The sequence below is a fragment of the Petaurus breviceps genome, unplaced genomic scaffold (assembly GCF_028583685.1).
Source record: "Petaurus breviceps papuanus isolate PSGF00001 unplaced genomic scaffold, PetGlider_PUasm1.0 90925, whole genome shotgun sequence".
Classification (NCBI taxonomy): Eukaryota; Metazoa; Chordata; class Mammalia; order Diprotodontia; family Petauridae; genus Petaurus; species Petaurus breviceps.
The window spans coordinates 27,611,701-27,638,537 of NW_027187380.1; the positions used below are offsets into that span (position 1 = coordinate 27,611,701).

At 37.7% G+C, this 26,837-nt stretch overlaps 1 protein-coding gene across 8 annotated transcripts in view; it reads right to left on the bottom strand.

Moving 5' to 3' along the window:
• TBCD (tubulin folding cofactor D) overlaps positions 1-26,837 on the bottom strand; it is a 572,945-nt gene that overhangs the window by 120,938 nt on the left and 425,170 nt on the right. For all 8 annotated transcript variants that reach the window (XM_069076616.1, XM_069076621.1, XM_069076618.1 and 5 more), the window contains 3 exons: positions 19,954-20,072; positions 16,544-16,635; positions 14,174-14,314 (listed from right to left, as the gene is read on the bottom strand). In XM_069076616.1, the coding sequence (XP_068932717.1) occupies positions 14,174-14,314; positions 16,544-16,635; positions 19,954-20,072 (352 nt within the window). The remainder of the gene's footprint in view (positions 1-14,173; positions 14,315-16,543; positions 16,636-19,953; positions 20,073-26,837) is intronic.

Consider the following 26,837-nt stretch of genomic DNA (forward strand, 5'->3'; position numbering starts at 1 on the left):
GCTCATACTTAGCAGTAATACAGACATAAGTATAGTGGGAAAGTACAGAAAGCCAAACAAAGAGAGAGACAATTTCACAAGGAATAGGGAACCACAACCGGATTAGCTAGATAAATTCTGATACTGGAATACTATATATATATATATATATATATATATATATATATATATATATATATATATATATATAGGAGAGTAGCAGCTATGGAAGGCACTTTGGTTCAAAACATTACAAGGATAGTGAGTACGGCCAAAGGAAATAGAACGATACACCCTATCTAAACAGGGGCAGAATTGATTATGGTTCCAGAACTGGAAGGTCAGGGAGAGGAAAGGACATGCAAGCTGTGACAAGGCAGTTGATATGATGTAGATGAGACAGAGAGTGGGAAGAAAAATGAAAGTTTCTTAAAATAGTGGGCCAAGAGAGGCAGTTTCACCAATCAGAACATCAAGCCCTAGGATAGAATCTTAGGAGATGAAGGAGCTGATATCTCTAGCGTATATAGAGCCCAGACAAGGGTAAGGCAGTGGGGAAAAAAAGGACTTATATTGAAGAAAGAATTGATAAGTCTAGATTATAGAGAATGAAGAAGAGAGAAGAGTAAAAGATAAGATTTAAGTCTAAGTAAATGAATAAAGGTAACATTGATAATCAAGCAGTTTGTGGACTGGGACAGGGAAAAGAGGGAAAAAGATGATAGATGGAAATAACATAACATTCAAAAAAGGAAATAACAGGTAAGCTGTAGGATATGAGGGATTTCAGCTCATATAAGTGAACAAAAGGTAAAAGAAAAATTTGGAAATCTCTGGAAGGGAAGGAAACAGAAAAAGCCATTCTTTTAATTCAATTAAAATATCTAAGCATTCTGTGTGACCTTGGACAAATCAGTTAACCCCAATTGCCCTGCCCTCCCCCCTCCAAAAATGCAAAAAATAAAAATTTTTAAAAATATCTAAGCATTATGTGCATGGTACTGTCTTCAGGAAGATTTTAATGCAATACATAGACAATTATATATAAATTCATTATCTGTTAAATACTAACTTTTTATTTATTAAACATTTTTTGAAAGCAAGAATTATGAAATGAAGATTCACAGTTTTAGACAGAATCCTCTTTTTTGAGATCTACTGACTTTATAGTAATGTGTTCTTTTTTTGTTAAATTGACTTTTTAAAACATACAATAAGTATTTTTATCTTTTGCACCTTGACCATAGATGACTCATCCTTCAAATACATGAATGAATTGGGGGAATAATTTTAAAATGAAATTACTTGCTTCATCACAGGATGTTAGGTCCATCAGCAAATCTATCTGGCTAATGGTGAGCTACTTGGCTTTACCTTTTTGTATTTAAACTGCTTAATTCCCATTCAGCTTTCATCAAAGTTTATTTATGTATAAAAATCCCATAGAGTTCTGGCTTCTTGACTAAATATGGGAGGTAAGCAACATCAAGATTTTTTGTAATATCAATCAGTCACTCAACAAGCACTGATTAAATGGCACATGCACTGGGTTAATTGCAGAGGATACCAAAAAAGGGAAAACACATGCTTTGTTCTCAAAGGGCTAATATTCTAATGGAAGAGACAATATGCAAACAACTATGTACAGACAAAATATTTACAGAGTCCATAAAAGGTAATCTCAATTACAGAGTATGCAGAATGAAGTAAAAATCATAACTCAGGATAAGCCAAATGAATTGCGCTATATAGTACAGATTCCTTCCAAGATACTCAGAAGCACCTTTGTACTCTGAAACATGATCTCATTAGCAGGTGAATTCCAGAACTATATGAAGTACATATACTCTGTGCTAAGAAGAAATTGTAGCACTAGCAGGTGTACCAAAGTGAAGTTATATTAAATAGCTTTGAAGAATCAAGGGGACACAAAGTAGAATCAAACTCTTACGAAAGTGAAAGTGTTTATGTAAAAATAGTTTGTGACTTCCTAGCCTTAGAGACCAGGGAAATTAATATACCATCTACATGGCTAAGGGGGGGTTAAATGAAAAGCAAATCAGTAAAGGTATAGGAGTTACAAAAGATTGGCAGAAGGCTTTGCCTAGGTTTGCTTTGCTGTGATTCAAGGTATTTTCTACAAACTCATTTAAACATGATATAGATGTAAAATAAAGTTTGTTGTTCCAGAGGGGTTAAGTTGTCTTACAGAAGAAATTTTTAGGACTTACCAAAAACCATTTGCCTGTATCTGCTCAGTCTTCTCTTTTTTATTATTATCTTTTCCTCTCCCCACCAACCCACAGTATGGAATAAGGAGAAGGAATCAAGAAACATAATTTTTTATGCCCCTAGAGAGACAGATATTAAGAGGGCACACCAAACTGGAATCCTGATTAAAAAAAAAATTTTTTTTTAAGCAATTGGGGTTAAGTAACTTGCTCAAGGTTACACGGCCAGTTATTTCTGGGTGTGGTGCTAAGTATAAGAGCCCGGATTTGATCCCAGGTCATCCCGACTCTGGGGCCGGCGATCTTACTCACTGTGCCACCTGGCCACCCCTAAGCAATCAATTGGCATTAAGTAACTTGCTCAAGGTTACACAGTCAGGTGTTTCTGGGTGGGTGCTAAGTGTCTGAGCCCAGATTCGATTCCAAGTCATCCTGACTCTGGGGCCAGTGCTCTTACTCGCTGTGCTACCTGGCCACCCCTAAATGGCATTTGTATATATTTTTTTGCAGGGCAGTTGGGGTTAAGTGACTTGCCCAAGGTCAATCCTGATTCAATTGATCAAACTGATATCTATTACTCAGAACATAAGACTGTCTAGGATCCAAGGTCATAAGACTGGAAAGTTATAAAATGCAAAAAACAACTTTTACTTATACTAGGGAAAGAAGACAATGTAGTATAGTAGAAAGAATACTGAATTTTGAATCATAAGACTTATGTTTGAATCCTGGTCCTGCTATTTCTTATGTGGCCTTAGGCAAGTCATAATCTCTCTTGGTCTTAGTTTCCTTTAAAGGAAACTTCCTTAAGGAAGCTGGTGAAGTCAGATAATCCCAGATGACACTTCCACCTCTAAATCTTATGATCTTACCTGGGGTCGGAGGAATCTTGAACATCAGGGTGAGTAAGGAGTTTGGTCTTCATACTAAAAACATGGAGGAGGCCCTGAAGATTTCTAAGCAGGGGATTGGCAATGACCAGAGTTGAGCTATGTATACATTAGTATGATTAGTGTGGCAGTCGTGTGCAAGATAACTTCAGTGGAGAAAAACTGAAAGGAAGAAAAGAATTTAGGAGGCATAAGGTAACAAGAGATTTAATGGGTGGTAGGACTAAGAATAGAAAGGTATGGATACAATATTCACTCCTTAGACTTATATAGGTGCTCTAAGATTTATGAACAACATTCTTTACAATTCTTCTGTGAAATAAACATTATTAAATTTGATTTTACCTATAAGAATAAGTAAGGTCAAATGCCCTCCCTGGGATCACGTAGGTAGTTCCTACATAGCCAAGTTCCAACACAGATCTCCTAGCTCCATGGCCAAAACCTTCAGTACACTAACTAGCAACCACCAATTTATCTACCTTTCCTTCCTTTCTTCCAGTTTTATTGATGCCTTTTTTGAATATCATAGTCATTTCCAGTATACATAACTCTCTACTGATCCTTCCCTTGTAACTAGTAACAGTTGTAAAAGTCAACAACAAAAAAAATCCATCTGGTAGTAAAGGGCAGCTAGGTGGCACTATGGATGGTACACCATGCCTGGAGTCATAAAGACCTGAGTCACTTGTGTGACCCCAAGTAACTTAACCTATGTATCAGCTTCTTCATCTATAAAATGGGGATAATAACAGCACCTACCTCAGAGTTGTTGTGAGGATCAAATGAGATAATTATAAAGCACTTAATGCACAGTGCCTGGCACATAGCAAAAGCTATATAAATGTTAGTATCATTATTATTTTTGTAATATACAACTTGAATAATACATATATATGTAAAATTCACTCCTATAGTCTGCTCATCTCTCAACCTCAAACAGAAGTAAACATTTCATCACTTTTCTTACCACCAACACCAACTGCTGACAAACTGCTACCAACAAACAGGTAGGCACAAAGCCCTGGGAAGAGCAACATCACCCAGACCAGTGGTCCTCTTTCCAGCCCAATCCTCACTGCTATCATTCAAAGAAGCAACTCCTGTGAATAATGAGCCAGCTATTCCCACTACTTGCTCCTACATATTTGTTGTAGTCCTTTTTTCCTCAAGGTACAAAGAATCAGAAAAAAAGAATTCTCTCCACCAAATTCCTTGGCACTATCAAATGGTTAAATATCAGGAAGAGAAGTTACTTTGTCATTGGAAATGATATTTAAGAAGCTGCATTACCATTTATTTGCTCCTCCATTAGAATGTGAGCACCATTAGAGCAGGGACTGTCTCTAGCTTTCTGTTGTATCCTTAGTACTCATCAAGTACTCTGCCTATCATGCTTAATAAATGTTTTTCTTTCATTCATTCACTCATTCGTTAAATCTCAGATATTCTATTTGAATATTTTATCTCCATGAAGTTACAAAATCCCCCTACCTTCCCTAGGCCTCAGTTTCTGTATAAAAAGGATAAATTGTACTAGATGATCTCTAAAATGCTTCCTAGATCTAACTACATTCATGATATATTTGTTTAATTATATAGGTACACAAGTAGCTTTTTTTTTTAAAGCAATCGGGGTTAAGTAACTTGCTCAAGGTTACACGGCCAGTTATTTCTGGGTGTGGTGCTAAGTATCTGAGCCCAGATTCGATCCCCAGATCATCCCGACACTGGAGCCAATGCTCTTACTCACTGAGCCACCTGGCTGCCCCTAAGCAATTGTTGTTAAGTAAATTGCTCAAGGTTACACAGCCAGGTGTTTCTGGGTGGGTGCTAAGTGTCTGAGCCTGGATTCGATTCCCAGGTCATCCTGACACTGGAGCTGGTGCTCTTACTCGCTGTGCTACCTGGCCGCCCCAACAAATAGCTTTTTATAAGGAAGTTATGTGCAGGTCTAGTATTTAGAAGTCTATTTTTAAATTCCTTTAAAAAATAGTGGGGCTGGGGGCAGGTAGGTGGTGCAGTGAATAGAGCACCTGCCCTGGGGTCAGGAGGACCTGAGTTCAAATCTGGCCTCAGACACTTAACACAAAAACTAGCCATGTGACCTTAGGCAAGTCACTTAACTCCAACTGCCCTCCAAAAAGCAAGGAAAAAAAAATAACGGGGTTAAAATCTGAAGTAACCTTAGAGTTCTCTGTTGTGAAATAGCTGTTAATCCCTTTCCAGTTGTACCCTCTGATGGACATCCAAGAGCTACAAAAATATTTGCTTCACTATACTGTTAGTTAATCAAGAACAGGAATGGCTTCTAAGTATAAACAGAAAATTTTTTTTTTTCTAAGCAACTGGGGATAAGTAACTTGCTCACGGTTACACGGCCAGTTATTTCTGGGTGTGGTGCCAAGTATCTGAGCCTGGATTCAATCCCCCAGGTCATCCCGACACTGGGGCCGGTGCTCTTACTTGCTGAGCCACCTGGCCGCCCCTAAGCAATTGGGGTTAAGTAACTTGCTCAAGGTTACACAGCCAGGTGTTTCTGGGTGGGTGCTAAGTGTCTGAGCCCGGATTCGATCCCCAGGTCATCCTGACACTGGGGCCGGTGCTCTTACTCGCTGTGCTACCTGGCTGCTCCATAAACAGAAAAATTAAAGGTATAAGTCAACTCAACCAGCAAGGAGAATTCCTTTATGATTGGCCCAATTAGCTCAACTCCTTAGACCTTAGAGCCACATGAAGGAAAAATGGTCATAATACAATAATATCTCATTTGCATAGAGCAAGAGAAGCTTCTGAACAACTGAGTTTTCTCAAAGGATTATAATTTTTCATAATGTAACTTCTAAAAAGAAAATGTTTTAAAAATATTACAATTATCTCTGCTCTCTTACAGAGAACATTCAAGACAAAAGAACATGTTCTTGTTGACTCGGCATCATTATGAATACTAATTGTTCATTCACTCACTTTTCTTTAAAATATTTATTGGTTGTTTACAATGTGCATAAATCCTATGACCTTTCTTCACCTTAGCCAGTAAGAGAAATGGCCACATACTAAATCTAAACATAACTCACAAGTGTTTCAGTTCTGTAATTATAATGTCTGACATTCTTTTTATTCCTTCCTAACCTATTCCCTATTTCATTCTCCAAAGAAATTATTCCCAACCTTCTCTTTCCTCCTCAAGTCTCTCACCACTCCCCATGTACCCACCCCTCTTCTTAACTGAGGACCTTGCTTCTATTTTGACTAAGAAAATGACATCTCTTCTACCTGAACTCTCTTTCAACCCCCCAAGCCTTCATCTCAAAACCTCTTGACATAATCTCTCACTCTCTTCTCCTCTCTCTTCAATCTCTGGCTAAGAGATGGCATTTCTCATTGCCAAAGTCAGCCCTTCTACATGTGCACTAGCTGCAAATCCTTCCTGTCTGATACAACTGACTGTATGTACACTTAATTATCACCACTCTTCCATCAGAATATATGCTTCTTGCTAGTAGCAACTTTTTCGTTCTTTATACTTCTGTTCCAATACCTAGCATGCTGTCTGGCAAAGAAATGCTTAACAAATTTTTGCTGAGTTATAAGTATAAATGAGACAAATCCCTAAGGGTAAAGCCTAGATGAATATTTACTCACTGTCCTGTGGGCATTGTGGTGATCACTAGGGATACAAAAGATGTATAAAATTAGGCCATTACTTTTAAAGAGCTTAATATATTTTAATATAGTAATGCCTCTAGAGACTTTTGAAATGCACAGGGCTTTAGGGACTCTACTAGGAGTAAAATGTATGAATTTTGTGATGGTGATTTGCCAAGTAGGACTTGCCACTATGACTTATTTGTTTGTGGTTGTATAATAGATATGATGGTTCTCTGTTGTAAGAGTAAAAATAAGCACTAATACAGGCTCAGTCATCAGAGAGCCATACAATTTCTCTTCATTTACCACCTAGCTATATTGCTCTGGTTGAACTCCATCATGATCATGCTCCCTAGGAACCACATCATCAAGAAATACATTAAGAATGAATCAGTTGGCCATAAGATGGTGGAGTAAAAGCAGGAATTTGCTTGAACTTGTCCTCTAGTCACCTCCAAATACCTGTAAAAAATGACTCTAAACAAATTTTTGAGCTACAGAACCCACAAAATGACAGAGTGAAACACATCTTGCCCTGAAGAGAGCCTAGAAAGCCAACAGAAAGGGTCTATTACACCAGGCTGAGAACAGAGTGCAATCCTGTGTGGGCCACACCAGCACAGACCAAGTGGAGCAGACCTCATGGGATTGAGGCTTGGAAGTTGTGGTGGTTTCCAGACTTCTCAACCCACAAATACCAGAGACAAACTAAAAGGTCAGTGGGGAAACTCTGTTGGATCTGGGTGAGAGAAGAGCACAGTCTGGCCCCAGCCCCAGGGAAGCTGAGGTGGTGGCAGCAGCAGCAACAACAGCAGCAGCAGCAGCAGTAGCAGCAACACTGCCTGCTTCTGGAGTTCCAGGCCCACAGATGCAATTCCTCTTGCTTTGCCCTACTTGGATTTGAGTTGTAGTCTTGAGTGGTGGTCCTGGGGCGAGGAGGAGCACTAGCAGGACACAGTTTGTGGTGGCTGTAGAGAGGGAATACTCTTCACAGTTCTCAGGTAGAACAGAGTGTCTGTGGACACTCAAAGACCAGAGAACAGATGGTGGGAGGAGTAAACACTTCTCCTTTGATTATATCACCTTAGAAGAACTGAAAATTCACAGGTACCTAGAAGTAGCCCTGACAAAAAAAAGTAGCCCTGATGCGCAAAACCCCAGAAATTTAGGACAAAGCATTCTCCACTCTGGAAGCAGATCCTACTTTGGCAAAGAGTTCAAAAGTCAATTGGCTGGGAAAATGAGCAAACAAAGTAAAAACATCAGACAACAGAATCTTTCTTTGGTGACAAAGACAAACAAATCATACAACCAGAAGAAGAAAACAAAGTCAAACTCCTACATCAAAAGCCTCCAAGAAAAATATGAATTGGTCATGGGCCATAGAGGAGTTCAAAAAGAATTTTGAAAATCAAGTAAGAGAAGTAGAGGAAAAATTAGGAAGAGAAATGAGAGTGATGCAAGAAAATAATGAAAAACGAGTCAACAGCTTGGTAAAGGAGACAAAAAAAAATACTGAAGAAAATAACACCTTAAAAAGAGTGCATCAGCCTTGGTACTCACATCTCCTCAGTTTCTCTTATCCTTTGGTTAGAGCAAAGCAAAGTGTTCCTCCCAAAGCTTGCCTTTAAAACAGGGCTTCCAAGCCAACCATCTCTCTTCTTTTTCCACTAGTCTACTATCCCCCAATGGATTATAAGCTTAAGGTCCCTCATATTGTATTTGTATCCTCGGTGTTCTGCATATAGTAAGTGCTCAATAAATGTTTATTGACTGATTGACCATATAAACATTAAATTACTTTTGCAATTCCCAAAGGCAGGGAATGATTTCATTAATATCTTTTTTTTAAGCTTTATATAAACCCTGCCCTCTGATCTTTACATGGCATTAAATTTCTATTTTCTTCATCATAATAAAAAACTAGAATGTTTCAATTTTTTCTCTCTGAATTTGTTTTTTGCTTCCCCCTGTATTTTAAGCAAATCTTTGGGGTGCATCTTTTCCCATAATTGGCTCTCCCTTTAAGGCATCGAGACAATGTAGACTAATTAAAGGGAGAAAATATAAAATTTCTTTTAAAAATCACTCAGAAGACATAACTCATAAGATGTTCACTTTAATTCACTCTAATGTTACTTTAGTCAAATAAGGGGAAAATCATTTCTAGAATCATAAAGAGAATACTGCCTATTGAAAGGATAAAGAAAAAAGATAAAGAGATAGGTTATAGATAAAGATATGAATAGATTTGGGGACTCTTTTTTTAAAAATAAACAGGACAGGTTAGAAGTCTATAATCATCATTAATTCAATTTATGCATGTTACAGTATAAAAATTATTTTCTTCATAATAAATCTTCGAGGTTGCTAATACAAGTATGATCGCCTGCATTTCATTTATCAATGAATCAAAACTAAAAGGAATCTCAGAGGCTATCTAATTCTACTTCCTAATTTTTCAAATGAGAAAAAATAAAGCACAGGAAGTAAACTGGTATGGCCAGAGACAGATAGCTAATAACTATCTGATGTAGGATTCAAACCTAGGTCTTCCTAACTCCAAGTCTACACCTATTTCTACTAAACCTATAAAACTAAATTCAGGGAGTAACTGTTGAGGGCCAGTCTCTGATCCGGTCCATGCGTGGGAAGACTCTGTTTCAGGATTTCTCTCAAGCCAGCTCCCCATGAAGTCTATGTTACATCTTAAGACTGGCTCACCATCTCTTCCTGACTTGCAGGAGTTTAGGACATGATAAATAAGCAGTGACCCAGACAGAGATATATGCAAGGCAACAGACATCAAAACAAATGGATTTATATAAATGAACAAGGACATTAAACATGTTCTCATGGGAACCTAAGAGATAATTGCTTTATATTCATTATATAAACCCTGCCTTCTGATCAATAAATTGGAACTGCGATGACAGATTCCTAGCTTGGCTCATGTCCATCATTCCACACTTCTCGGTTCAGCCTGTGCCCATTTTGAGGCATGCATCAATGGCGCCCGAAAAGGGACTTAAGAAAAGCACTGGTAGAGGAGTAGCCTCCTGTAACTCCAGAGAACACAAAAAAGGCAGGAGGCAAAAGTAGGATTTTCTTTTAAGTTAAAAACTTACAGAGGCTAAATCACCAGGCTAACGGGAGTATGTGATAGGGATTAGATTAGCCCGGTTTCAGAAAAAAGTTTTCAGGAGAAAATGGGACAGGTACAAAACGAAAGTAGAGATAGAGAATGTTATCGAAGACTTTTAAAAAGAATAGTAAAAGGGGGAGCGGAATCAAGACGGCAGAGTAGAAACAGGACTTCCGCGTAGTTCCGCCTCCCACCTCCTCCAATTCACGTAAAAAATGAATCTAGACAAACTCTGAAGTTACAGAACCCACAAAATGACACAGAGAAGCTAACCTCCCATGGAGGACAGCCAGGCAAACGGGCAGGAAGTGTCCAGCACAGCACTCTGGGAGCTAAGCCCAGCCCTGCCCAAGCCAGCAGTTTTAGCCTCAGGGCAGGCCTGACCAGCTGAGGGCTAGAAGAACTTCAGATCACCAATAGCTGGGGCAATTTGCAGAATTATCAACACATAGATGCTAAAGACAAAGTGAGAAGTCAGTACAGTGTGGACTTTGAGACCTGGGAATTCTGGAGTGTGGTCCAGCCTTTGCCCCTAGAGCAAGAAGCAGCTGAGGTGCCAGGGCTGTGCAGTCGCTGCCTAGTGGTTGCTTCAGAGCTCCAGGTCTACAGACTGTAGGGGGACTTAGTGACCAGTAGGTGGGGTAATGGCTCTTGTTTTAATCTTCTTGGATCTAGACTGCTGTCTAGGGTGGAGGTCCTGGGGTGTGAGACCAGCTTGCCAGAGTGTGTGGAGGCTTCAGAGAGGGCACCCAACTAATACCTTCGGCAGCTGAGAAAACCCCAGCAATTGGGACGAAGCTCCCGTCTGGTAGCAGAGTCCTACTGTGGCAAAAAGCCCAAAACTCAAGTTATTGAGTGGCAACATGAGCAAACGAGGGAAGCAAAGCAAGCAGAAGAACCCAACTTTCCCTCCTATTTTGGGGACCAAAAGGAACAAAGCATAGAACAGAAGGGAGACAGTGAAGTCAGAACTCCTGCACCAAAAGCTTCCAGGAAAAATGTGAGCTGGTTACAAGCCATAGAGGACCTTAAGAAGGATTTTGAAAATCAAATAAGAGAAGTGGAGGAAAAATTGGGAAGAGAAATGAGAATAATGTAAGAAAATTATAAAATGAGAGTCAACAACCTGAATGAAGAAAATAACACCTTAAAAAATAGACTAATTCAGATGGCAAAAGAGGCTCAAAAAGGCAAAGAGGAGAAGAATGTTTTAAAAAGCCGAATTTGCCAGATGAAAAAGAATCTCAAAAACTCACTGAAGAGAATCATTCCTTCAGAATTACATTGGAGCAAATGGCAGCTAGAGACTTTATGAGAAATCAAGATACTATTACACAGATCCAAACAAATGAAAAAATAGAAGGCAATGTGAAATAGCTCATTGGGAAAACCACTGACCTAGAAAACAGATTAAAGAGAGAAAATTTAAAAATTATTGGACACCTGAAAGCCATGATCAAAAAAAGAACCTAGAAATTATCCTTCAAGAAATTCTCAAGGAAAATTGCCCTGATGTTTTAGAACTAGAGGGCAAAATAGAGGTTGAAAGAATTCGCTGATCACCTCCTGAAAAAGATCCCAAAAAGAAAATTCCTAGGAATATTATAGCCAGGTTCTGAAAATCCCAGATCAAGGAGAAAATATTACAAGCAGCCAGGAAGAAACAATTTCAATATTGTGGAAACACAATCAGGATAACTCAGGACCTGGCAGCTTCTATACTGAGGGATCAAACGGCTTGGAATATGATATTGCAGGAGTCAAAGCAGCTGGGATTAAAACCAAGAATCACCTACCCAGCAAAACTGATCATCATGTTCCAGGGGAAAATATTCAGTGGAATAGAAGACTTTCAAGCATTCTTGCTGATTTTTCTGTTTTTTTAAACAGAGTTGAATAGAAAATCTGACATTCAGATACAAGAAGCAAGAGAAGCATGAGAAGGTAAACAGGGAAAAGAAAGCATAAGGCACTTATCAAAGTTGAACCATTTATATTCCTACACGGAAAAACAATAATTGTAACTTATGAAACTTTTCTCAGTATGAGAATAGATGAAGGGAATAGAAATGTGTGTATCTATATATACATATATGTATATATACATATATATGTCTATATAGGAGGGTATATGAATACATATGTGAGTGTATATCTATATATATCTACAGGTATACATAGACACAGAGCACAGGACCAACTGATTAGGAAGGGATGATACTTAAAAGGTGAAATTAAGAGGCGAGAGAGGAATAGAATAACAGGAGATGGGATGAGACAGAACGAGGTAAATTATCTCATATAGAAGAGGCTGGTTACAATGGAGGGGAAGAACAGGAAGGCAAAAGGGAATGGGTCAACCTTATTCTCATTGAATTTGGCTTAGGGAGGGAATGACATACACACTAAATAAGGTATTTCACCCTATAGGAGACTAGAGGGGAAGGGGAAGAGAGGGAGTATGATGGAAGGGAAGGCAGGCTGGGAGGGAAAGAAGTTGGAAGCACCCACTTTTGAAAAGGGACAGGATCAAAGTAGAGAATAGAACAAGTGGGGGGTGGGATAAGATAGGTGGAAATATAGTTAGTCTTTCACAATATAGCCACTATGGAAATGTTTTGCATAGCTACATGTGTACAACCTATATTGAATTATTTATCTTCCCAGTGAGGGTGGGTGACAAGGGAGGAAGGGAAAGAATCTGAAATCCAAAGTTTTAAAATCAAATGTTCAAAAATGTATATACATATTATTATTATTATTTTACATGTAACTGGGAAATGAGATATACAGACACTGGTGCATAGAGATCTACCATGTCCTACTGGAACATTGGAGAGGGAATGGGGAAAGATATGGGAAAGAGCAGATTGGGGGAGGGAATATTCAGTGTAATTGCTATTTTGGGGTGATGGGTAGGGAAAAATGGGGAGAAAATATGTAACTCAAAATATTGTGGAAATATAAACTAAAAAAATTAAAAAAGAGAGGAAAAAATTTTTTTAAATAAAAAAGATAAAGAATAGTAAAAGAAGGAGGTTTACTTATCACCAATAGTCAACTACAAGAATCTTTGGACTATGTAGAGCAGAAGAGTACAATAGATTTGGTAATAGGGGATACAGCAGGGAGATAGAGGAGTAAGAGGCTATGGAGGAGGGACTCCAGCATTTCCCCATTTCTGCCTTTTTTCTATGGAATTTATTAATGATATGTTTAACATCAGAAATGGAAGTACCAGGGGTGGCTCGAACCATGCACTGTGATACAACTCTTTGTTGGAAACAGATAAAAAGAAAATGGTGAAGTAAGTTTTTCCTAGGACCAAGCATAATGTCTGATTTCTGCAAACACTCTTTAACAATTTCTGAGTGCACTCTTCCTGTCATTTTCTCTGTCTGTTTTGTTTATGTGTCTCTGTGTGAAAGAATGTGAGTGAGTAATCTAACACCCTGTAAGGTTCAATATGCAGCTGGACTTTTCTTGGAATGCTCTTATCTCTTTCCCTCCCTCTTCTCTCCCCGATGCTGCCTGCAGGCTGAAGAGCGAAAAAGAGAAAAGAAAAATATTTTATTTTATAGATTATATGATGGTAATATTAAGTCATGAAGTATAGAAAAAAAAATATCCGGCATAAACTATTTGCATTAAAAAGTGTGAACAGAAGATTTAAGGCATAGAGAAATTAAAGGGTTTGATCTAGCTATGACAAGTCAGAGCTAGATAGGTCTACTAACTCTCAATCCAGTACTTTTTCTACTGTCTCTCAAAGATAGCAAATAATAAAATATGGACCTAACAACATCTCCCAAGACTGAAAACTATGCATTTTACTTGTTGTTTCTAGTGAGGCAAAAAGCTAAGAAATAATCACAATAATGATTTCTAAGAAGAACCTTTGGTCATAAACTTCCTAGGGCAATTCACCTCCTGGACTGTATGTAGCGACAGTAGCAGATCACTTCATTTTTGGCAGAAGCCTTTCCAGATCCTAGCATATGAGGAATTGGCTTCCACTGTATCTCCCTACAACGATGGAAGCAACATTCTTAATAAATAGGTGACGATAGAGTGTGAAGAACCTTTAGTGAATATCTACATTCTTAAATGTGTACAATTGTTCAATTTGACAGAATCATAGTTATACTTCCTCTTAATTCAGATCAATCCAGAAGGTCTTCATCAAAATCTCTACATACTTTGTATCAATATACACAATTTTCAAAAGACCAGTGTCTCCTAAAAAAAAATCAACTGGCAAACACTGGGTGTCTTACCATGCTCCAACATCTCCTCTGCTGTCTGTAGTGTAATCATTCATGCAATCAAGTAATGTCTCGTAGATCTGGGAAACATTTTCTTTGCATATAACATCATTTTCAGATGCTTCAGACTTCACTCCTACTGTCTGACAAATCCTGAAAAAAAAGTACATTAAAAAAAAGTTTAAATCATGTCTTCTCATCAAAGCTTCAATTATCCATATTGTATATATCATGACAGTATGATATATTTTTCTAACAGAGAATACTAGAAATTTATCACAATATTCTTGAGTTAGTTACACTATTGGCCTTTATGAGGATTGAGACTATTCTGTGCATTACAAAGGCAACCTACTTTAAGTGGAAAGAATGCTGAACTTGAGTCAGAAGGAGCTCTAGTGTGACCATGGGCAAGTCATTTAATATCTAAGCATCTCGGTTTCCTCCTCTGTAAAATGGGAATAATAATGACTGCAATCCTTACCTATTTGGATTTTTGTGAGAATGAAACAAAATAGCATGTGAAAACTGATCTGTAAACCTTAAGCCACTATATCATGTCAACTCTTAATTTTCTATTAAAAAAAAAAAAAGCAAAAGCTAGCATGCTCAGTAACATCACTGATACTTTAAGAGCCATTAGATGATAAACATCAACAGAGAGAACATAAGAGAGCTTTCCTGCTTTTTTATGAAAACAGTTGCATGTAGGTGGGTAAGGAATGTCTTGGTTTAATAGCATTCTTTTTTCTTTTTGGAGGGGGGGAAGGCAGGGCAATTAGGATTAAGTGACTTGCCCATAGTCAACGGCTAGTAAGTGTTAAGTGTCTGAGGCTGGACTGAACTCAGGAATTCCTGACTCCAGAGCCAGTGCTCTAATCACTTCATTACCTAGCCACCCCTAACAGCATTCTTTTATTAGTGTGTAGCACATGCTACGTTCCTCAATATTCAATTTATTTATATGGATGAAACCAGTTTAAAGTGAACATGAAGGCCAGTCTTGAAGAGAAAAGACATACCACAGAATGTCAATGTGCAAACTAAGGGCTTTCTATAGAATGCCTCAGTGACAATGGAAATGTGGTGGAGGCCAAGGCAAGTCATATGCATCAGTCTTGGTCTTTATTTTTTTTTTTAATTTTTATCTTTTTAAAGTACCAGTTTATATCACTTCCTAAAGAGACTATATGATTCAATAGAATCAATACTGGATTTTAGTCTGAAGAGCTAAGCTCCACCTGCTTCCTGTGTGTGACCAAGTCAACTAATCTTTCTGAGCCCCTATTTCCTTATGTGAAAAGAGGGGATCATTTAGCAAACACTTAATTAGCACCTAACATTGTTCCTGGCACTGTCATAGCACTGGGGATACAAAAGCCATAGATAGTCCCTGTTCTCAAGAAGTTAATAATATCCTGGGTTTCACATTTACAAGTAAGTATATTCAAGGCCTGTATTTTAAGAATATTAATTTGGCAAGAGTGTAGATTCTAACCTGGAAAAAGGAGAACACAGATATAGAACAACCATGTAATAAACTGTTGAAGAGACACAGGCAAGAGATGAATAGGGCCTACACTAGAATAGTGGCTATGTGGCTGGAGAGAAGGAAACTGATAAGAGGAGACAGAATCTTATATAAGATTGCATATAACCTTATATAAGACTGCTAACTGTTTGGAGAAGAGAAAGGATGGGTAAACAAAAATGAAGAGTCAATAATAACTTACAGGTTGCAAACCTGGTGACTGAAAGAACTGTGGTAGGGGCGGCCAGGTAGCACAATGAGTAAGAGCACAGGTCCCAGTGTCGGGATGACCTGGGGATCGATTCCAGGCTCAGACACTTAGCACCCACCCAGAAACACCTGGCCGTGTAACCTTGAGCAAGTTACTTAACCCCAATTGCTTTAAAAAAAAAAAAAGAACTGTGGTGCCCTTAATGGAAACAGGGAAGTTAGGAGGAGCAGTGTTTTAGGAAAAAAGATAATGGGTTCTTCTGCTTTGGACAGATTAAGTTTGGAACTTAATGGAACATGCATTTGGAGGTGTCCAGACATGCACTATCTCAGAGGCCTGGTGTGAGGTGCTTCTGCAAACCATAATATTCATAAATATGAGCTAGTATTATTTTCTCCCAGGGCTTCAAAGCCACAAATCACTACATAGTGGACAGAACTCCATGAGAACACAGAAATCAACCCAACAACTTTGCATGCATTTAATTTAACTCTAATCAAACCTTTACTAACCTTGTTATTAACAAAAATGAAACATAAAGTAAGCATGGATATTTTATTTTATCAATGTATAAATTAATATTAAAATAACTTTTTTACTTGTCAAAGTTCAGACTTAAAGGAAAATTCATAAGACCTACTTGGCAATTGCTTTCAAGGCATCTCTTCTTGCTTCAGCAAAGCTCACATACTTAGGAGAAATGTGAGTAACAGCCTTTAAACCATCTAATACCTGAAAGACAACATGAAAATTATCAGAAGAGTCACAAACTATAAAAAGAGGGGCAGCTAGGTGGCACAGAGAATAGAGCACCAAACGTTGAGTTAGGAGAACCTGAGTTCACATCCAGCCTCAGACACTTGACAAACTTAATAGCTGTGTGATCTTGGGCAAGTAACTTAGCCTCAATTACCTTGCCTTCCCCCCTCAAAAAAAAAAACTATAAAAAGAAAATCTCATTTTGAAAGTTTTATTAGTAGTACAAGGCAATACAATCTAACAGAGACAGTATCGGATTTGGTTTCAGGAGATCTGGGTTCAAAATTCAGTTCTACCACATATTTGTGATCTTGAGCAACCCCTAAACCTCTGTATGCCTTAGTTTCCTCATTTATACAATCAGGACAATATTGATAATAATCTATCTATTCTAAGGGTTCACAAAAGACTGAATGAGATGTGTTGGTGAGTATCTGGCTGCCTAAAAGTAACATCCTCCACTCCCCAATTCCCACCTTCAATTCTCTAACTCCCATTTACTTCAATCCTCACCTTAATAGTTAAAACAGTTCACCTCTATAGTATCTTCCATTCTGGAATCCTTTGTTCCACAACCCTGGATTACTCCCACTATCTGTATCCTGTTTTTATTGCCAAATAAAGCTAGAAAAGATCACAAACCAGAGTCAACTAGGCCCTTACTGCAGTAAGGCAATCCTTTTACAATCCTAATTGATTTTTCTAACCCATTTCCCACAGAGGATATGTCAAAACTTTCCCTCTCTCCTCAAAATAAAATAAAGGGTCAGTGGTAGTGAACTCTCTCTTCTCTACAGCTCAAAACCCCCTGTTATCATCTCTCCTCTCCTCCTATATTCTAATTTATGATGAAGAGGTGAACCTTTGCTTTCACAAGGCCAACTCCTCTACTTTTGTCCTCAATTCTATCCCCTTCATCTCCACCAGGAGATAATAACAATTATCTGTCTCATAGTTAATCTTCAATTTCTCTATGCTGGTTCATCTACAATTGTCTTTTCTTTTTTTAATTTTTGGAATAAAACAATCATTTCCATAACTTAGTACAATAAAAGAAATGATTGCACATGAAACTATAAATCTGCTATGCACAACTTGTTATTCCTTTCAAATATACAACAAAATTATCATGTAAATTTCTTTTTTTCTTTATCCTCAATCTCCCTCAACCCCATCCCTGCCCTAGAGATGGCTATCATTAGACAAAATTAGGCATATACATATCTCTCAAAGATAGCAAATAATAAAATATGGACCTAACAACATCTCCCAAGACGCTGAAAACTATGCATTTTACATGTTGTTTCTAGTGAGGCAAAAGCTAAGAAATAATCACAATAATGATTTCTAAGAAGAACCTTTGTGTATATACATGTATATATATATGTATGTAAATCATTCTACACATACATCTATCAGTTTTTTCTCTGGATGTAAATAGCATCTTTATCCATATGTCCTTAATTTGGGTATTTATAATAAATAAAATAACTTATTTACTTGAAGTCATTCTTAAAACAATATTCCTGCTACTGTATATACAATGTTTTCTAGGTTCTACTCATTTTACTCTTCATTATTAAGGTTTTATAAAATCAATGAGCTCATCATAAACCACAAATGTTTTAACCACAATTTCAGTCAATTGATGGGCATCCCTGCAGTTTCCAGTTCTTTGCTACTACAAAGAAAGCTGCTATAAACATTTTAGAACATATAGGTTCTTTTCCTTTTTCTCTAATCATCTTTGGAAATAGACCAAGTAGTGGTATTACGGGGTCAAGGGGTACAAATAGTTTAACAACTCTTTGGGCATAATTCCAGATTGTATTCCAAAATGATTGGATCAGTTCACAATTCCACCAAAAATGAATTAGTGCTCCAATTTTTCCACATTCTCTTCAACATTTGCCACTTTCTTCTTCTATCATTTTAGTCAAGCTGGTAGGTTTTAAACAATATCTCAAGACTGTTTTAATTTGCTCCAGCTATCTTTAAACATGTCCTTTGCCAGAAAGAAACCCTCACTAACACTATCATTCTTTATCTCTCTTCTCTTTCATAAACTCCAGAAAAAGCTTTCTACACTAGGCATGGTTGCACACATGGTTGCTACTGGCGAAGTTGATCCCAGTAGATATATTACACTGAGGAGAGTCAGTAGATTTAACCAATTGTCTTAACCTACTTACTTAAATTGTTAAGTTTAAGTAATTTAATTACTAAAATTGTCTTAATGTGGGGCCAGAAGAAGAAGAAGAGGAGGAGGAGAATCTATCTATATTCATTGCTTCTACCTCTACTCTCATTTATTTGCTGACCATTTGCAATCTGGTGTCTTGAATTCAACTGAAACTGCTGTATCCAAAGTTACCAATTATCTCAAGAGCAAAATTTGGTGGCCTTCAATCGATCTTCATTCTTTTCAACCTGTCCAAAGCATCTAATACTGGTATTCACCCTTTCCTTTTTGTTTTTTGTTTTTATTCGTATTTCTTTGACAGAACTGGTCTCTCTTGCTTCTCCTCCAACCTATCTGATTGTTTCTGTTTTCACTGCTAGTTCATCATCTAAATCATTCTTCCTAAACAAGATCTCTGTCTAGAGACCTCATCTATTTTTCTTCAATCTCTCATTCAGTCACCTCATTAGCTCCCATGTGTTTAATAATCATCTTTACATAGATGATTCCCAAATCTTTATATTTAGCCTAGATTATCTCTTGAATTGTAGTCACATATTTTCAACTACTTATTGGATATTTCACACTATGTTCCATAATCTGGACACAAACTGTCCAAATCAGTTTGTGTCCTCTTGTCCAACTTCATCATTTTACATTTGAGAAAACTAAGGATGAAAGAAGTTAAGTGGTTTGTGCAAGGTTATATAGCTAGTACCTAGCAAAGCTGGGATCAAATCATTCCACCCAGTTTCCTCAAAGCAAAATATTTTTCAGAATCTTATTTCTACTTAACACATTGAATTCCATCCTAATAACCAAATGCTGGAATGAACTTCAACAAAAGTGCTTTATTCTAGATGTATATGACAACAAAGTATTAAAAAAAACCTACTTGCAGTTGGTTCTCATATTCTTTCTCTTTCTCAGATATACACACAAGAGCTTGAATGAAAGTCATCACAGCAAACTGAAAATATGGCTTGGATTATTAAAAAAATTTATAATTTCTCTCAATCTTTAATATATATGTTTTCAGGAAAAGCTGCTTTAAACTTGCTATTTCTTAAAATTTGTATATTCTCATTAGAATAAAAATTAGGATTCACCAGCTTAAGTTTGCCTTTCAGAAAAAAACCTGGAAGGGAGCCCAAGGCCAGTGAAAATCCGCAGCGAATCATTTCTTCTGTGTTCTGAAGTTCAGAAATATAATTCATCATCAATTCATCTGGAAAAAAGGAAATGGAGAATGCATAACTGTCACTGGAAATCTACATTCCTCAGGAATTAAGAAAAATATAATCAGCATTGCAACAAGTATGAAAGTAGTTGGAATTCTTTCCTTAAATCTAATAGTAATATGTATAAAGAATTTTAAAGTTTGTAAAACACTTTATATATGTTATATCATTTGATCCTAACAGTCCTGTTAGGTAGGTGTAATGGAAATGTAAAGTTTAAAGATCTTCCCTGCCCCTAGGCTAATGTGCACCTGAAGCCTGGGGTGGGAGGCTTGTTTTTCAGTAGATACTTCTTGATTGGCCAGTGAGTCAATAAGGTTGTTACATTCTCTGAGCCAGGAGAAGGCTATATAAGCCCTGATGTGTAACTTTATTTTGGGACTCACTTTGTGAAGTGTTCTGTGATTTGATCTGAATTCTGGAAAGCCGTTGTTGAGAGTCCCCCGGCTTTGAAAAACCCAGACTGTGGAAACCCAGATGTTGACTGGGTATGGATGTAATGGTTGGACAGTTTGGAAATCTGTCTACTTGATGTTTCTGTCTTGATAATTATGCCTGTATACTTTGAGGTTCAGGGTGCTGACCTTTTCTCCTGAACAAGGTAAACGATATATGTCTGACTGATTAAAGTAAGCTTGTTAACCCATTTTGAGTTGCTTTCCTTTAACAAAGCAGATCCAAGAACCTGTGGTAGCTGCAAACCCTGAGGACGCTTGGGGTGCTTGCTGCTACAGTAGGTGTTATTAACTATCCCCACTTTATGGATTAAGAAACTTTCATGAGATTGAAAGAGGTTAATAGACTTAGCCATAGTCATAGAACTAGGAAATGTCTGAATACTGAAGCTCAAGATTTCCTTATGATAAGGTCAATCATCATAATCATCAAGTATTTATTAAGGGCCTACCACTATATTTCATGCACAGGGCTAAGAGGTGGGGATCAAAAGGAAAGGACAAAATAACAACAAAAACCAAGTCCCTGCCCTCAAGGAATTCACATTCTAATATAGGAGACAACATGCAAAGCACTATAAACCTATAAGATAGTTATAAGATATATATCGTGTGTGTGTGTGTGTGTGCGTATGTAATAATGGGAAGAATTTCAGAGAGAAGGGAAGCAGACTGGAAAAAGCCTCTAATAGAAGGTAGGATTTGAGCTAAGTCTTGAGGGAAACCAGGGAAATCAAGAGACAGAGATGAGGAGGAAGAGTATTTGTGGCATGGAAGAGAGCCAATGAAAAGGCATGGAGATGGAATATTGTTAACGAAGAATAACAACAAGGGGAGTGTTGCTAGATCATAAAGTATGTGCTATGAAATGAAGTGTAAGAAGAAAGGATAGATAAGAACGAGTCATGTTGCTTTAAAAAGCAAATGGAATTTTACATTTGATCCTGGTGGTAATAGGGAGTCATTGGAGTCAACTGAGGGTGGGTGTGTAGTGTGAGAGTGTGTGTGTGTGTGTGTGTGTGTGTGTGTGTGTGTGTATGTATACCAGGGGTGAGGGGAGTAATACGGACAGATTGCCATTTTAAGGAGATCAGCTTGACAGCTAAGAGGAAGATGAATTGCTGTAGGGGGAGATGAGAGGAGGAGAGCAGCCAAAAGACATGAGACTGATGATGGCCTATTCCAAGGTAGAGTTAGGCAGTGTTAGTGGAGAGAAAGGGACATATATGAGATATTATAAAAGCAGAAAGAGAAAGACTTGGGCAACAGAATAGGTAAACAGGAAAAGTATAATGAGGATGACACCAAAGTTATGAGCCTGGAAAATCAGGATAAACTGAATGGTGCCCTCAAAATAATTGGAAAGTTTGGAAGAGAGAAAGATTTTGGGAAAAAGATAAAAAGTTGTGTTTTGGACATATCAAGTCTGAGATTTCTGGCACATCCAGTTTGAGATGTCTGAAAAATAAATGTAGACGCAAGATTGGAACTCAGGAGAGAGGTTAGGGCTGGATACATAATTATAATATAAAAATAAATAATAATACATAGGATTTATGTAGTGGTTTAAAGTTTGCAAAATGCTTTATAAATATTTTATTTTATCCTCACAACAACACTAAGATTAGGTACTATTGTTATCTCCATTTTACTGATGAGAAAACTGGGGAAGTGGGGATTAAGTGACTTGGCCAATCACTGAAGCTGAAGTCCAATGATCTTTTACCCATACTACCTAGCTTCCTAGGTCTAAAAAAACATCTATTCACAGATAAGTGAATCCACAGAAGTTTACAAGGTCACCAAATAAGATAATATAGAGGGAGAAGGGAAGACAGCTACCATCTAGCTGCCACAACGTACACAGTGAACACATTAGTCAGGTTTGAAATAGAGTAGGAAGGAAACGGATAGGCTATCTGGGGTATTTTCACTAATAAAGAATTTAGATTCATTCACTTCTATCTTTATATCCTTAATAAATAATATAGTTCCTGGCTCGTAATAGGTACTTAATGTTTACTGATGGGTAGATTCTTAGACAAATATTTTCATAAGTGACATAAGCAGGCTGGATATATGCAGTTTTCAATTTTGCCAAGTAATAAATCCTTTCTGTAGAAATTCCAACTTTTATAAGAAAAAAAGATTAAATTATGGATACTGGACTCACTCCAAATTTTCCTTTCATCCTTCTTTTCTTTCTTTCTTTTTTTTTTTTTTTAAAGCAATCAGGGTTAAGTAACTTGCTCAAGGTTACACGGCCAGTTATTTCTGGGTGTGGTGCTAAGTATGTGAGCCCAGATTTGATCCCCAGGTCATCCCGACACTGGAGCCGGTGCTCTTACTCGCTGTGCTACCTGGCCGCCCCTCATCCTTATTTTCAAAGGATCTCAATAATTTTTAGGATGTAATGAAGACTTTCCAGTCACTCAGAGAGATCAAATATGTTCATTAACCATTAAAACATTACACTGACTGTTGACAACAGATTCTAACTTCACTGGGATATTCAATGCTAGAGACATAAAAAATGTGAAGTATATGAAAATCAAATCATAGTGATGGATAAATGATGGCAAGAATGATTGGAGCAGTAAATCTAGGAACACACTAGGCATATTTGACAGGAAAGAGATAAAGCCATATGATAAGGGATTTTGAAGCAAGGAATTCATAATATATAAAGTAAACGAGAGGAAACTAGTAAAGAAAGGTAAAAAAGAGGAAGAAAAGCAATGAGGTAACGAGAAAGGCAAAAACAGAAGCAGTGTGACACACAGATTTCCAAAAAGAAAAATGGCTGATTGACTCAAGAAGTGATGCTTTCCCCACATTTTGATACCATCTAATCAAAGTCAGAAAAAATATTAATGTTGAAAAAAGATTTTATATTGTTCAGATTCATATATGACTTGAGGACCTTTCTCTGACTCCGGAAGAGAAGACCCTTCTTGATGTTACACAGATGTATTCAAGAACTCCTTCACTTGAGGTATGGCAAATTATACTTGTTATGACTATAGCTTTATGAATATATTATTATCTCTATAATGTATTTAAAGGGGAAAAAGGCATTTTAAGAAGAGCTATAAGAAGAGCATTTTGTAATCATTGTAAAAGAGCTGAGTTCAACTGCTCTAGACAAGAGTTATGGAAACAGAAAAGTTTTGGGATCTGTTTCCTCATCTAGAAATAAGCATAGGAATACTTGTTTGAGGTTGGACCTTATTAAACTTCAATAAGGTTGAAGTTAAAACACTGAAATGCAAAACCCTTTTAGATGTAAAGAAAACATTCTATATCTAAGAAGGAGACTTGAGATTCATGAAGAGCTCAAAGCTTGTGAAAAGGACAGAAAAGATAAGTCACTAGTTTCGAGGTACTCATCCAAGAGCAATGTACAGGTAAACAGAAAACGTAACTGTATAATTACTATAACTAAGGGTAGGAGACTTCATAAAGAGAATCTTGTTCTGAGCTATAGCCCTACCCAACATTCTGCCAGTAGGTGGGAAATCTCAAAGGCAAGGGCTTGGGGGTATGAAAGAGGAGTTGAGTTCTACCAAGGGAAGGTTAAGGGTCTCTGCCTTTGATGTAAGAACATAGCAATAATACAGCTGAAAAAGGATAGTTAACATCTAACCTAGACAACAGTGAAAGATAATAGAGACTGGAGCTGCTAATTTAACTCAAACAGACTGACTCACAAAGCATAGATTGCACAGAGCCAAGTGACCTGCAAATTCCAGTAAGAAATAACAGCTAATTAATAGCCTAGTCTAACATGAAAGGAACAATCCAATGGCTGAAAAACGTGCTTAGTTCAGGACAGCAGTGAATTGACCAAGTCAAGCAAAATACAGTGCCATACCATAATCAAAAGTACCTGATCTTCCCATGCAGAAAAAAAACATATTCAATGCAGAAGTTACTTATATTAATTCCTTTCTGATAGTGTCTTCAAAAATAATGTAGTTTCCTTATTCATCTTTTTTAAACTAGTGTATAAGTGGAAGTAGAGAAAAGATGCCAGAATAAAAGTTCACAACTGACACACTTCCCACCCAAAACTTCTACAAAATGATCACAGCAAGAAAAATGAATACTGGGTGTAAAAGACAGCAAAAAAGCAGAGTGATTCATTGTTCCAGTCAAGGAGAGCTTATATAAACAAAAAGAGAGGTCCTTGAATACTAGAATATGGGTTGCCAAAAGTCACACCTGCTGTGTGTGCCTCAGAGGCAGCAGCTGTAGCAGCAGCAGCAGCAATAGGAACACTAGGCTAAAACAACACACATGGGCAGTAAGGGGAAAGAACACCTGATCAGAAAAAGATTCTAGAGGACCGCTTTGCTAACACTAGGCATAAGAGCTGGTGCCATTTGGATGATATGTAACCCATTATCTAATTCTAGGATGCATTTCCAAGGCAGAAAGTCACAGTCATGAGGGATCAAGAGACCTAACTGTGTAAGGACCTGACCACATACCAGGATGGCTATTAATAGAACTTTCCATAGATCATACTAGCCTAGTACCATGAAAAACCAACATACAGCGTTCGAGACTGAGCTACAGAAGCTCAGGTCACGCATCCTCTCCAGAGGTAAGTGGAGCCCAACTCTAATGCAAAGTTCAAAGTCAAGAAATAGTCTGGAAAAAATGAGCAAAAAAACAACAAAAAAGAGAACAACCATAAAAACCTTCAACTGTGACAGGGAGGCTGATAGAAATTCAAAAGAAAATTACTTGAAAATACCTACTTGCAAAGCATGAAAGAAAAATGCAGACTATACACAAACACAACAAGAATCCCTACAAGGTCTAAAAAAAGAGATAAAAGAGAGCAAAAGAATTATTTTAAAAATAAAATAAGAGTGAGAAAGGAAAAACTGAGAAAAGTAATGAGAACAATGCAAGAAAATTTATTAAAAAGAATTAACAAGGAGTAGAAACAAGACATCCACGGGGCTCTGGTTTCCACTTCCTTCAATTAAAGTAAAACGTGACTCTGAAGAAACATTGGAGCTACAGAAGCCACAAAATGACACAAAGAAGCTAACCTCCCACTGAGGATAGTCCGGCAGGCCGGCAAGAATTGGCCAACACAGTGCTCTGGGAGCCGAGCCCAGCCCTGCTCAAGCCGGAGGTTTTAGCCTCAGGGCGGGCCTGACCAGCTGCTGGCTGGAGAGACTTCAGATCACCAGCAGCTGTGGCGGTTTCCAGAATTATCAACACATAGATGCTAAGGACAAAGTGAGAGGTCAGTGCAGTCTGGACTTTGGGATCCAGTAGTTCAGGAGTACCGTGGGCCATTGCCCCCTGGAGGCGAGAAGCAGTTGATGAGCGGCAGCTGTACAGTGGCAGCCACACGGCAGCTTCAGCTCCTGGCTTGCAGACTGTAGGGGGACCAAGTGACCAGTCTGAGGGGTAATTGTTCTTACTTTAATGGATTGCTGTCTAGGGTGGAGGTCCTGGGGTGTGAGACCAGCTTGCCAGAGTGTGTGGAGGCTTCAGAGAGGGCACCTTTCGCAGCTGAGAAAACCCCAGCAATTAGGATGAAGCTCCCCTGGTGGGTAGCAGAGTCCTACTGTGGCAAAAAGCCCAAAACTCAAATTGAGTGGCAACATGAACAAAGGAAGGAAACAAAGCAAGCAGAGCAACGCAATTTTCCCTCCTATTTTGGGGAAAAAAAAGGAACAAAGAATGGAAAAGGAGGGAGACGGCAAAGTCAGAACTCCTGCACCAAAAGCTTCCAAGAAAAATACAAGCTCGTTACAGGCCATAGAAGAGCTTAAAAAGTATTTTGAAAACCAAATAAGAGAAGTGGAGGAAAAATTGGGAAGAGAAATGAGAACAATGTAAGAAAATTATGAAATGAGAGTCAACAACCTGACTGAAGAAAATAACACCTTAAAAAATAGACTAACTCAAATGCCAAAAGAGGCTCAAAAAGACAATGAGGAGAAGAATGCCTCAAAAAGTCGAATTTGCCAGATGGAAAAAGAATCTTGAAAGCTCACTGAAGAGAATCATTCCTTCAGAATTAGACTGCAGCAAATGGAAGCTAGTGACTTTATGAGAAATCAATATACTATTAAACAGATCCAAACAAATGAAAAAATAGAAGGCAATGTAAAATGTCTCATTGGGAAAACCACTGACCTGAAAAATAGATCCAGGAGAGATAATTTAAAAATTATTGGACTACCTGAAAGCCATGATCAAAAAATGAACCTAGAAATCATCCTTCAAGAAATTCTCAAGGAAAATTGCCCTGATATTTTAGAACCA